Source organism: Mastigoproctus giganteus, chromosome 11, assembly GCF_048544385.1.
Source record: "Mastigoproctus giganteus isolate SK-2022 chromosome 11, ASM4854438v1, whole genome shotgun sequence".
Taxonomy (NCBI): Eukaryota; Metazoa; Arthropoda; class Arachnida; order Uropygi; family Thelyphonidae; genus Mastigoproctus; species Mastigoproctus giganteus.
In genome coordinates this window covers 170,222,122-170,236,594 of record NC_143585.1, presented here as the reverse complement: position 1 = coordinate 170,236,594, position 14,473 = coordinate 170,222,122, and the positions used below count along the sequence as shown (strand labels likewise).

The window sequence follows — 14,473 nt, the reverse complement described above, 5'->3', positions numbered from 1 at the left end:
TTATACAAAGCATGTATTGTTCCACTGCTAAAGGATAGCCTTTTCTGCATAACATGTTTTTTTATTACAAAATTCGGTTAATATATATTAACCATTACAATTTCATAACAGAAATTATCAGAGAGGAACCAGTTGCTGCAGTGGTTTGCAAAGTGTGGTGAATACCCTCCAACTCCCCATCTAGCTTGTATTTCTGATGTTGATTAATTTCTTTAACAAAGAGCAGATATCACCTTCAGAAAACACTCCCATCCAAGTACGGACAAGACCATCCCACTAATCAGCTTAGTAAACCAAATTCTAACCTACCTGGTACCAGTGAAGATCCAAAGACAGATGTCTGTCTGTCTGTATCTTTCTCTCTCTCTCTCTACTTAATTTCGTAAGCAAATTACTTATACCGCTGTCACATCAGTTTGCAGTCATCGGATAATTCCACAGGCTCCATATCCTCTAACACTTCTTTTTCTATCAACTGTTCACATCCTCAAACCTATTCCATTCTGTTATACAATCATATACAATTTTGTTATTTACTCTCTTTTAACAATAATATACACAATTCACATGAAATCTAGTGTCCATTATTATCTTTAGCTTATCTTAACAAGTTAATCTATAGATAATAATGGACACTATATTACTCTAATGTTTCCAGCAAAATCCAAGTTAATGTAAATGGAGAACTTGTCAGTAGCCTGCTGCCATCATCAACAGAATCACAATCAACTGAGTTGATACGTTGCCCAGAGCAACGTATCAACTCTGTGGTACTACACTGACAGTGGTAGAGAATGAAAGGGACCTAGGGGTGGTTGTGCACTGCTCAGAGAACTTGAAGTTCTCTGAGCAGTGCAGACGGGCTGCAAGAGTACCTCATGGTGTATTGTCAATGATATATAGGAATTTTTCTAGCAGGGATAAGGAGGTGATTATTCCCTTGTATAAGGCAATGGTCAGGCCACACCTAGAGTACTGTATACAGGCCTGGAGGCCTCATTTCAAGAAGGATGTAGATCTGCTGGAACGAGTACAGAGAAGGGCAACAAGATTAGTGAATGGAACAAAGGGGTGCTCTTACGAAGAAAGGCTTAAGTTTTGCAAATTACAGTGTCTGGAGACTAGGCACCAGTGAGGTGATCTGATAGAGGTGTATAAAGCCTTGAATGGTTTGAGCATGCTCAATGCTGATGGGATTCTTCCTCTAGCTCAGAAAAATCACCTGAGAGGGCATAAATTCAAATTGAGGAAAGACAGATGTAGGATAGACGTGCGGAAATTTGCCTTTAGCCAGCGGGTGGTTGGTTGGTTGGTGGAACAGACTTCCATCCCTTGTCATGGAGGTTGATAGCCTAAATAAGTTTAAGGCTCAGCTGGACAGGTATTTTGAACGAACAGAGGGGTGAAGTGGAAGTGGGTTTTTTTTTTTTTTTTTTTTTGGCTGATGCTGCATAAGCTTGCTTTCTTGCATCAAATGCCTCTACTAATGCTAATGCTAACTACTTTTCACACATTTTCTACGTGATTTAATGTTTATTCCCATATGCAGGGTATCATACCTTTGGGCTATTGGTCAAATTTGGAAGTGAGAAGAATACAATCAAGAAACTGGGAATACAAAAATTATTTGAAACAACCAACTGAACTTTATTAAAATAAATATACAAAAATAAGTCAAATTAAGGTAAGAATAAACACATGCTAAAAGCAATATTTGTAGAAGAATAAGAGAAATTTACCTCAATATGATACATAGCTTTGTTATATACTAGCTAAATGCAATAGAAATAAGATAAAAATATACAAATTGAGAAGCTTTCAAGGCACAGTGCACCAATGAAGATAAACATAAGGCATCTGGGGTGGATGGAATCTATCCAGTTATATTAAAGGAGCTGCAAAGGAAGTAAGCAAACCCTTAGCCATAATTATGAGAGCTTCCCTGGACTCAGGGGAGGTACCCATGGACTGAAGATGTGCAAATGTGACCCCAACCCACAAAGGAGGATAATAATAATATTCTTTATTAACATAAATTTTATACAATAGTGATTCCTTACACAGAAAGCCAGAGGAATCTTACAATTTGTTGTTTATACAAGTGATTTTGTTTTATAAAAAAAAATTAATAAATAAATAAATAAATAAAATAAAATAAAAATAAAAAATAAAAATAAAATAAATAAATAATAATAATAATTAATAGATCAAAGCAAAGATGCTAATCAAAATGTAAAAATTAAGTAGTAATTACAGCGAAAAAGGACTACAAGTTGAGCAGAACATGAAATGACATCGGCTAACTAAGATCGGCACTTACATAAATGTCCTTTACAAACAGCAAGATAGGACAAGATGCCATTGCAATATGCCTTGTCTATAGTCCACAGGTCGATGTCGATGTTGAGCGAGTTGAGAGTGTCCAGAGTCACATTTGGGAAATGTCTCTTGAAATTCTGTAACCGCTGGAGCCTTGAGCACAAGGAGGGGGGTACTACGGAGATGTCTGCCTAGCAAACGCCAACCAACCGTGTTCCAGATGCTGATGTGATCCTGCTTAGCTGAGCACAGATGAAGGAATGACTTTATTTTTAGCACATGGGCTCTGTGGACTATGGGCGTATATTGCAGGTTGCAGCAGAGGGTAGATTTAGATGTTGTGTAGATTTGGTGCAACCACAAGTTGGCCCACTTCAGCACCCAGAATTTGAAGGCCCCACAGTTTCCTGAGGCTGGTGGGTGGTGCCGCCGACCAAACTTCCATGGCATAGGAGAGTACACTACAGAAGTAAGTTGCAAGGTATTTCTTGATTATTTGCTTATTGTGCGTTTTGCACAGATCAATTTTCATTCCCCAGAACGCTCTCAGGGCTTTGGAATACTGAGCTTGGATTTGTTTTTTATAGGTGAGGTTGGCATCAAGGATTACTCCTAGGAATTTGACACTGTCTGTGGGAGTCAGAACATTTCCTGCCAATTCCGGAAGTAGAGAAGATGCAGTATCAGCAGAAATCCTCCGACTTGGCGTAAAGATGAGATTGTTTGACTTCTCTGGACTGACTGACAGGCCAAAAAATTTAGCATACTTACAGAATGTATTTAGGTAACTGTTTACAGATTCAGAGGCGGTTTGTCTTTCTTGTGAATCACCAACATGGCGTTTGCATGGCAAGTAGCAAACAATATCATCAGCATACGATAGGAAAGCTGGAATTTGATCCATTAGTGGAACGAATATTGCTCCAAATAACAAGGCTGAGAGAGAACCACCTTGTAGGATCCCTACTTCGACGCTTTTAGTGACTGTAATGCCATCGCCTTTGAAGTGAAGCATTCTCTTAGATAGTAAATTATTGAGGATCTCGAGCACATTTCCGGATATCCCGTAGAATCTCTCAAGTAAAGCAAGAAGGGGTGTTACTTGGACTGAGTTGAAAGCAGATTTCATGTCCAGAAAAATGTGAAGATCTTCGTTGTCATTCCAGGCGTGAAGTATTTTCTGTGATAATTACTGTAGGCAGGTTACAGTAGATCTATTAGGCATGGCATAATGGGTATGTTCTGGCCTATGCGCAAAGATTGCGAGTGCTACATCATTATAGATGCACTTCTCGAGGCATTTCAGGAAGGGAGAGGCAACTGATATTGGCCTGAAGTCAGCCGGTCTTTTCGCACGAGACGTTTTTGGAACTGCCACGACTCTGTATGATAACCAGCTTGAAGGCACCTGTGCAAATTTGAGTACTTCATTGTAGAGTTGAGTGAGCTCTTTGCTGATGAAATAAGGTATTGCATCAATTCCTATGGTGGACTTGTCAGGTAGTGAATTTATTATTTTTATTAGTTGTTCTTCGGAAATTTCTGTATTACTAGAAGGTGAAGAAACGTTAAATGCTTCGTTCCAAGGATATGCTTCGGACACACGGTGATCTCGCTTAAAATGCAGCACATGCTCACACCATTCCTGGATATCTAAAGATAAAGGGATGCAAGTATGACTAGTGGACCACACACGTTTTCCTCCTGATAGCTGGCTGTTCATGAAATTATCAATAGAAAATTGTTTCCTCTTCTGGAAATCCATTCTTGTTTTGGAAAATTTGGCGTATGACTCTTGTGAAGGCGACTTCTTGTAAGAGGCATGGGCTGCCTATTTTTCCCTAAAGGCCTTGGTCAGGAGGTCATTCCACCATGGCTTTGAGTGGGGACTAAGGATGCAAGTTTCGGACATTGCAGACCTTGCAATGAATTCCATCCATCTCGAAAGCCAGTAGGCAGCCTCATTTATGTTAAGCTCAGCCAGTATGTTCCATGGGTAAAGTTGGAAAAGGGTAGTCACTTTTCCAATGTTGATGTATTTTGGATTGTATAGTCTCCTGACAGTGTTTGTAGTTTGTACTTGTGTACGTTCATCCTTAGGTGCCTGCAGAGATATCATCACAGCAATCGGAACGTGATCGGACGGGAGGAAGTTTTCAGTTATGGCCAGGGTTTCCTTTACTAAACAGTTTGAGAAGATGAGCTGCAGGGTGGCATCGCCGTGTGAGGGAGGAACATGAATAAGACCAATGCCTATTTCCGACATGTTCAAGGGTCCGACAGGATACACAGGTAATTACAGACCTGTTAGTTTAACTTCTGTTCCAGGAAAATTAATAGAGGCACTGGTTAAAGAAGCACTGCAGACTTTGATCCGACAGGATCAAAGGGAGACACAGGTAATTACAGACCTGTTAGTTTAACTTCTGTTCCAGGAAAATTAATGGAGGCACTGGTTAAAGAAGCACTGCAGGATCATCTAGACAAGACTTCAGTTATAGCTCGGACACAGCATGGGTTTGTAAAGGGAAAGTCTTGTCTGACTAATTTGATTGGATACTGTGATGTAGTCACAAAGGAACTGGATGCAAAGAAAAATTTTGATATCACATATTTGGATCTTAGAAAAGCCTTTGATACTGTTGCACATGGAAGACTGCTGCACAAATTGGAGCAGAGTGGCATTGGAGGCAAATTGCCACTATGGATAAAGGGATGGTTGAGTGGGAGAAGACTATTAGGGTTGAATTTGAAAGTGTCTGCAATTCTGCCCAGACACGATAGGAGGGAGTATATGATGAGAGCCTTGTCGATCAATTCGGCCCTGGAAAGATTGTGCAAGGCTCAAGGGGTAGAATTTTTTTCAGCCTGGACTGTACTTGTTAACAGGAGAGATTGCTTCTACAGGGATGGGATACACTTAAATAGAAAGGGTGCAAGAATATTTGCTGATGCTATCGAGGCAGTGTTAGGTGGGTCGGAAAACTGCTAGCTTGGGGGGAGACAAAGACCAATAGATTGACAGTAGCCACTGGCAGAGGTGAAAGAGATTCTTGCACTGCTTCTATTAGAATGAGCAGAAGCCTGAAAAACAAGATGCATGGTATTTCAGAGACTGCTGGGAGCCATTGTGGTACAAGTAAACACATGGGTTGTGTTAGGGTAGCTAAGAATAGAAACAGGTGCAGGTATACTTGCGTGTACACCAATGCTAGGAGTTTAGTAAATAAATTTGATGAATTTGAGGTATTGCTCAAAATATCGAAGGCAGATATTGTTGGGATATCAGAGACGTGGTGTCACACAGATATAAGGGATGCGGAACTGCAATTTGGGGAGTACAACGTCTACAGAAAGGATAGACAGGATAGGAAGGGGGGAGGTGTTATGCTATTAGTTAAGAAACACATAAAAACCAAGGAAGTGAAGCCAGTCGACATCGCTGGACAGTGCAGTGTGGAGTCAGTTTGGTGTGACATAAACATTGGGAGATCAAAATTGAGAGTAGGAGTGTGCTATAGGCCTAATGACTCTGATGAGTATAATAAGGAACTGTACAGGGAAATAGAGTGGGCCAGTAAATCAGAGTGTCTTATAATCGGAGATTTTAATTTCCCAGATATTGACTGGAATTTGGGGGCTGGATACTCACACACTAGCAGGGCTTTTGTGGATTTATTGGATGATTGTTTTCTACATCAGCATGTTCGGGAGGCAACTAGAGGGAGTAATACTCTTGATTTGATTATCAGCAGTGATTCTTCATGCATTAAGAATCTGCAGATAAATGAACCACTAGGTGGCAGTGATCACAGTGTGCTGAAGTGGGATTTACTCAAAGAGGTAACTACCATTAGGGGGTAAAGGGAAGGGTTATTGCTTCCGTAAAGCAAATACGATGGACTGAGACAGTATTTAAATTCTATACAGTGGGACCAACTGATGATGTTACCAACAGCAAATTCAAAATGGGAAGCATTCAAAGAACTTATCTTGGAAGCTACTAGGCTTTACATACCAACTAAGAAATATTGTTCAAGGTTTAGGCCAAAATGGATGTCAGATGAACTAATGAGGCATATGGCAGAGAAGAAAAATGCATGGAATACTTACAAATTAACACATGACACAGAAGCCTATGATAGATACAAGTTGATATGCAACCAAGTTACAAAGGAGGTTAGGCAGGCGAAGGCAGATTACGAGAAATCCTTGGCAAGGGATGCAAAGAAAAACAGCAAAGAGTTCTTTACTTATGTAAACTCTAGAAGGAAAGGGATGAATCAGATTGGTCCACTTGATATTGATGGGTCAAGTGTTGATGATCCTGCTCAGGTGGCTAACAAACTAAATGAATATTTTGCATCGACATTCACACATGAGGAGTTATTCAGCGAGGGGAATGCCAGAGGTGTATTCAACTCTAGCAGTAAGTTACAGAATCTTGAAATAACTGGGAGTAAAGTGGAGAAGAAACTGTTGAAGATAAACACAAGGCACCCGGGGTGGATGGGATCTATCCAGTTATATTAAAGGAGGCAGCAAAGGAAGTAAGCAAACCCTTAGCCATAATTATGAGAGCTTCCTTGGACTCAGGGGAGGTACCCATAGACTGGAAATGTGCAAATGTGACCCCAATTCACAAAGGAGGATCAAAGGCTGACACAAGTAATTATAGACCTGTGAGCTTAACTTCTGTTCCAGGAAAATTAATGGAGGCACTGGTTAAAGACGCACTGCAGGATCATTTAGACAAGACTTCAGTTATAGCTCAGACACAGCATGGTTTTGTTAAGGGGAAGTCTTGCCTGACCAACTTGATTGGATACTATGATGCAGTCACAAAAGAACTGGATGCAGGGAATAACTTTGATATTATATACTTGGATCTTAGAAAGGCTTTTGATACTGTTGCACATGGAAGACTGCTACACAAATTGGAGCAGTGTGACATTGGAGGCAAATTGCTGCTATGGATAAAGGGGTGGTTGAGGGGGAGAAGACAGAGAGTGGTAATCAATGGACACTGCTCATCGTGGACTGATGTTATTAGTGGAGTCCCTCAGGGCTCAGTGTTGGGTCCATTATTGTTTTCTGTATTTATAAATGATATTGATGATGGTATATCGGGATTAATGTCCAAGTTTGCAGACGATACAAAGGTTGGCAGGGTTGTCAAGGACACTACTGACACTATGCTGCTGCAACAGGATCTGGAAAGGTTGAGCAGATGGGCTGAGAGGTGGCAAATGAAGTTTAACATTGACAAATGTAAAGTACTACACATGGGAAACAGCAACCCCAGAGCAACGTATCAACTCCGTGGTACAACACTGACAGTGGTAGAGAATGAAAGGGACTTGGGGGTGGTTGTGCAGGCAGATATGAAGTTCTCTGAGCAGTGCAGACGGGCTGCAAGAGTAGCTCATGGAGTATTGTCAATGATATACAGGAATTTTTCCAGCAGGGATAAGGAGGTGATTATTCCATTGTATAAGGCAATGGTCAGGCCACACCTAGAGTACTGTATACAGGTCTGGAGGCCTCATTTCAAGAAGGATGTAGAGCTGCTGGAACGAGTACAGAGAAGGGCAACAAGATTAGTGAATGGAACAAAGGGGTGCTCTTACGAAGAAAGGCTTAAGTTTTGCAAATTACAGTGTCTGGAGACTAGGCACCAGCGAGGGGATCTGATAGAGGTGTATAAAGCCTTGAATGGTTTAAGCATGCTCAATGCTGATGGGATTCTTCCTCTAGCTCAGAATAATCACCTGAGAGGGCATAAATTCAAATTGAGGAAAGACAGATGTAGGATAGACGTGCGGAAATTTGTCTTTAGCCAGCGGGTGGTTGGATGGTGGAACAGACTTCCATCCCTTGTGGTGGAGGTTGATAGCCTAAATAAGTTTAAGGCTCAGCTGGACAGGTATTTTGAACGAACAGAGGGGTGAAGTGGAAGTGGTTTTTTTTTTTTTTTTTTTTGGCTGATGCTGCATAAGCTTGCTTTCTTGCATCAAATGCCTCTACTAATGCTAATGCTAAAGACAGAGAGTGGTAATCAATGGACATTGCTCTTCGTGGACTAATGTTATTAGTGGGTTCAGTGTTGGGTCCACTGTTGTTTTCTGTATTTATAAATGATATTGATGATGGTATATCAGGCTTAATGTTCAAGTTTGCAGACCATACGAAGGTTGGCAGGATTGTTAACGACACTAATGACAGCACACTGCTGCAACAGAATCTAGAAAAGTTCAGCAGATGGGCTGAAGGCAAATGAAGTTTAACATTGACAAATGTAAAGAACTACATATGGGAAGCAGTAATCCCAGAGTAATGTATCAACTCTGTGGTACCACACTGACAGTGGTAGAGAATGAAAAGGACATGGGGGTAATTGTGCAGGCAGATATGAAGTTTTCTGAGCAGTGCAGATGGCTGCAAGAGTAGCTCATGGTGTCTTGTCAATGATATACAGGTATTTTTCTAGCAGGGATAAGGAGGTGATTATCCCCTTGTATAAGGCAATGGTCAGGCCACACCTTGAGTACTGTGTACAGGTCTGGAGCCCTCATTTTAAGAAGGATGTAGAGCTGTTGGAACGAGTACAGAGAAGGGCAACAAGATTAGTGAATGGAACAAAGGGTTGCACTTACGAAGAAAGGCTTAAATTTTGCAAATTACAATGTCTGGAGACTAGGCACATGTGAGCTGATCTGATTGAGGTGTATAAAGCCTTGAATGGTTTGAGCATGCTCAATGCAGGTAGGATTCTTCCTCTTGCTCAGAATAATCGCCTGAGAGGGCATAAATTCAAATTGAGGAAAGAAGGTTTTTAGGATAGATGTGCAGAAGTTTGCCTTTAGCCAGCGGGGTGGTTGATTGGTGGAACAAACTTCTATTTGTCGTTGTAGAAGTTGATAGCTTAAATGGATTCAAGGCAGAACTTCACAAACATTTGGAGCGAGTGGATGGGTGAAATAAGGTTTTTTCCCCTTTTTGGCTGATGCTATATAAGCTTGCTTTCTTGCATCATGTGCCTTCTAATGCTAATGCTAAAATAGCAGTTGCATTAAGAATTTATGCAAATGAGGGGAACAAAGGGGGTGCTCTTACCAAGAAAGGCTTAAGTTCTGCAAATTGCAGTCTGGAGACTAGATGCCTGCGAGGTGATCGGATTGAGGTGTATAAGGCCTTGAACAGGTTGAGCAAGCTTTATTCTTATGAGATTCTCCCTCTTGCTCAGATTACGAATCTGAGGGTGCATAAATTCAAATTGAGTATAGACAATAGTAGAATAGCTGTGCGGAAATTTGCATTTAGCCAGTGGGTAGTTGAATGCTGGAACAAACTTTCATCTGTCATTGTGGAAGCTGAGAGGTTAAATAAAGTCAAGGAAGAACTGGACAAACTTTTGACGTGAATGGAAAATGGGTTTTCCATCACCCCCCCCCCCCCCCGCTGATGTTGTATAAGCTTGCTTTCTTGCCTCATATGCCACTACTAATGCCAATTTTTCTGACTTTACCAGTTTCAGTTGCCTGAGGTGAACAGAATTTTTCAAAATTAAAATTAATCAAAAATTATTTACGATCGACAATGTCTCTCTGATTTGGCAATAATTTCAATAGAAAATGATCATTTGGAACAAATAAACATAAATGAAATAATGACGAAGGTAAAGAAAGCCAATATGAGAACGACGAGAAACGTCAGATAACTTATGCGGAAAATTAGTTTCCTGATACGGCACTCTAGCGCTGCTCGCTCGGTAAAAAGACGGTAAGTGTTATCGGTCTGGAGCAAAGCCGAGAACGATATACTGATTGACAGGTAGGCATAGCAAATGATGTGCTGATTGGTACGTGAACCGAACACACGATAACGTCGGTTTAGTATCACTTTAATAGCACTCAGAAGCACTAATGGTAACTTGACCTAATCGCACATGCCCTAATGAATGCTTTCCATAATGGTGAAAAAAGGTCAGGTTACCTCCACTTGAATCCCATGGGAGCTTGACCCCCCTCCCGAAGTGAAGGGGGTAACCTAACCTTTTTTCTTTAGAATCACAGTCATATTTAGAAATATATTCATAAAAAAAATAAATTTTTTTATGACTGTATTTTTATTTTCTTGTTCAATGATATGCTCTAATGGTGAAAAAGGTCAGGTTACTTCCGCTTGAACCCCCCTCCCGAAATATGGAGGGGATAACCTAACCTTTTTTCTTTAGAATCATGGGTGGACTAGTGCATAAATTGTATATTAACAAAATATTAATATTTTATTACTGTACTTTTATTTTTAAAGACTTGTGCAGATACACACGTATCATAACGTGTGTATCAAAACCTCAATAGTTATTCACTATATATATATATAAAGAATCTTTCTTTCTTTTTCTATTATTTCCTAACCTACCATTTAAGGTCAGCTTACGAAATATAACGAAAAATAAAGAAACCTTTTCCTTTTTTCGTAACCAAACCTAAATCAATAATATAGTAAAAACACTCATGAACTCAAAAAATCTGCTTTTAATAACGAGAAAAAAACATAATGAAGAACATAAAAATTAACGAAACGAAACGAAACTTTTATTAATTTAGTTTTCATCAAAAAATCAACCAACGTTTTATTTTAATTACAAATTTCTTCCATCTTTAAAAGATTCATCGCTGCTAATACCTGTTTACAGTTCATCACAAAACTATTATGCACCGTTCTTTACTCATAAATATACATTATAATGCCAACCAATGACTACACAGTAGCTTGTTGTCTGTTGCGCCCACCACCAATCATTTCATCGTTTGCCATGCCTACCTGTCAATCAATATATCCTTCTCGATTTCGGCTCCAAACCAATAACACCTACCCATCTGTTTACTGAGCGAGCAGTGCTAGAGTCTGGTGTTGGGAAACTAATTTTCTCCATTAAGTTATCTGACGTTTCTCATCATTCTCATTTTGGCTTTCTTTACCTTATCCGAAATAATTAATAAATTCGCATCTCTTAAAGCAAGGAAACAAATTTGTATAATTTTTTTTAACATTATAATTTTCCTTTTATTTTATTATTGCGATAGAATATGATTACTGTGATTTAGAATTTAAAGTTTATTTCCAGAATGATTTTGTTATTTTTTTTGTTGTTTCTTTATATTATATATGTTGTAATTCTTTTCTTTATCAATAAATTAATAATAATTATTTACGCCTTATTTTATTTTTTGATCAAAATATTTTGGGGCGGCAAATTTGATTTCACTTACTGGCAGCACATAGGGTCTCTGTGTGAAGGGACTCTCTGAAGAAATACAGACTACAGTTATGGCAAACTAAAATCAACAACTGCAAATGGACTTAATGCACAGGGATCATATATTTAATATTAATACTGGCAACATGATACAAGGAAGCAAAGCTTACAAAAAAAGGTAAAAAAAATAAAATAAAATAAACTACTTAATTTCCCTATTCTTTCCAATAATTTCTACAAACTTTCTTTAAATTTATTCAAATTACCTACCTCCACAACACTAGCTAGGCACAAACAATCAATTACTCTTTGGCTGAATCAAAATTTCCATACATCTACTCTTGCAACCATCCTTTTAATTTATATTTCTTTGTGTGTATGCCACCTGAGAAAGAGTAAAGGTGCCATCAGTATCTTTGATACCTAGTTTCCAGAGAATGTAATTTACAGAATCTTCTAGTCTTTAGGTTCTGTAAATTATCCTTTTGACCAAACTAATCTTGTTGCTCTTCTTTGTAAACTTTCAAACAGATCATCCTTCCTAAAATGAGGTTTCCAAATCTATATTCAGTATTCCAGATGTGGCCTAACCACCACATTATACAATGGGATAATCACCTCTTTGTCTCTCGAAAAGTTTTCTGTATATCACTGACAGAACCACCATGAGGTGTTCTATTTGCACTGCTCAGATAATTAAAATGTTAGAGGGAATAATTACCCCTAGATCTTTTTTCCTTATCAACTACCTTCAGTTTGGTAACACCCAAATGGTATGTTATCCTGGGATTACTGCCACTCAAATGCAGTACCTCAGTTGCCACTTTTCAGTATCCTGCACAGAATCTGTGTGGTATGAGTTCGTTGGAAGCAAAAGTATATGAGAGTGGAGTAATATATACAGAACAGAAGACTATGAAGAGTATGATGAGTCTCTACATGAAGATGCAATAAGCAAGCAAGCGTGAATGTCATATTAGAATTAACTTCCACCTGCCCCTTCTTAATTGAATTAAGTAGGAGGGAAACTCACCATGGAGAACAAAATTTTGAAATAAACTAGATGATTATTTGTACCAGCATGTTAAGGAAAATACTAGGGATGAGAATATTCTTAACCTCATCATTAGTCACGAATCAGATGAAATCACAGTGCTTAAAGTACAGGAACCATTGGCAGGTAGTGATTATGCAATTGGTGGTTGAAAGATGTATGCTACACAGCTTGAGAACCCGGCACCTTAGAGGGAACCTGATTGAAGTTTATAAGGCTCTGAGAGGGATTAGTAAAATGAATGAAGGCAGAATTTTTAACTATTATAAAAGTAGCATGTTTTGCCTGAATAATAAATGCCATATGTTACATGTTTAATGACACCAAACTCTTCAATGCCAGTGCAACATCAAAAAATATAAGCATCCAAAACTCTCATCTTTTCTTGATGATCCCATATATTATAATTTTACACAAATATTACAGTATTTTCAAAAAATATGAAATTCTAACATACTTATATGTATTTAAATCTTCAATTGGTACTAATCCTTTAATGACAAGGAACCCATTGTCTTCATAAAACTGCCTTTGTTTCTGAGAAAGTTTTGGATTTGGTAGAGTATATCTAAAGTTTTTATCTACTTGTCGTAATGTCTGATTAACACATATATAAAGGAATCAATAAGCAGAATTTTCAATTTATCTATTGTGCTCAATTGCATAATGTAATTTTATTTTGTAAACTTATTTTGATTCTTAATAAAAAATTACATTTACTCATTATTATTATTATTTATAAAGTGCAAAAGCCTGTGGCTTTCTTGCACCACAGGGCTAATACTAATGACCAGTGCTTTTTTTGGGATGGTACGTAATGGTACGGCATACTGGCACCTTTATTAACAGTGATGTGTGGCATTTGGATGCAAGTGCACTTTGAAATTTGTAATATTCTGTAAATTTTTTCACATGTTTACCTACTATTCAAATAAGCTTAAAATTATTTAACTAAATTTGCATTTTTCACTGTTAAGATATTTTCTATATAAAACTATAACCATTTTTATAATTCTAAATTACTCAGTCGGACCTCTGTTTAACGAAGTCCTTTTATAGCGAATTATTTTGAATTCCCCTTGGAAGCAACATTTAAAATACTTTCTGTTGAGCGAAGAAAATTTTCATACAGCGAAAACGGATTAACTCGGTACACACTGTTTGCATTTCTGGCCTTCAGGCAATTAGTGCTGCTGTGCAAATTAAGAGAGCTAAAGGGATTACCATTCTACAACTTAGTGGTACCTGGCAAAACCTATCCGACCACCTGTCCCACATATGGAGAAGTTGCGCTGATCAACAGGGAACAGATCAAGGGGTATTCCCAATGGGCTTTGGTCCACCTTCTACTGCAGTGGTGTCCAAACTTTTCCCATACAGGGGCCATATTCATAAAAAATTCAAAGTTAAATTTCTTTAGTGTGTTACATATCCTATTGCATGTAAAAGTAAAATTGAAAATATTCGAAAAATTTTATTAAGTACAATACACAATTACAATTGCTGAACAAAACATTTAATGAGAATATTTTTTTGATAATTAACAAAATTTAAAATGTTGTTTTAGTTGACTTTCCGGGTGGGCTGTAGGTTGGAGACCGCTGTGAATCAACTGTAAGCACCCCATTCGAGAATTAGGAGTGATTTTCTTTTACCACGAAAATAATCTGTTGTTTACGGAAGTGCGTTATCCACATTTTTCCGTAAATTTTCCCTATCTCTGTTTACATGGTCACAGTATGTACCTGAATATCCAAATGATACTGACATTTTGGACAGTTTAAAAAAAAAAAAAAAAAAAAAAAAAAAGGAAAGAAAAAAATTCAAATTTAAGA

At 38.3% G+C, this 14,473-nt stretch overlaps 1 protein-coding gene across 2 annotated transcripts in view; it reads right to left on the bottom strand.

Annotated features, from left to right (window-relative positions):
* Window positions 1–14,473, bottom strand: part of LOC150078571 (phytanoyl-CoA dioxygenase, peroxisomal-like) — a 133,843-nt gene that overhangs the window by 96,077 nt on the left and 23,293 nt on the right. For both annotated transcript variants that reach the window (XM_090385536.1, XM_090385537.1), the window contains exon 3: window positions 13,096–13,235. In XM_090385536.1, coding sequence (XP_090241662.1) covers window positions 13,096–13,235 — 140 coding nt within the window. The remainder of the gene's footprint in view (window positions 1–13,095; window positions 13,236–14,473) is intronic.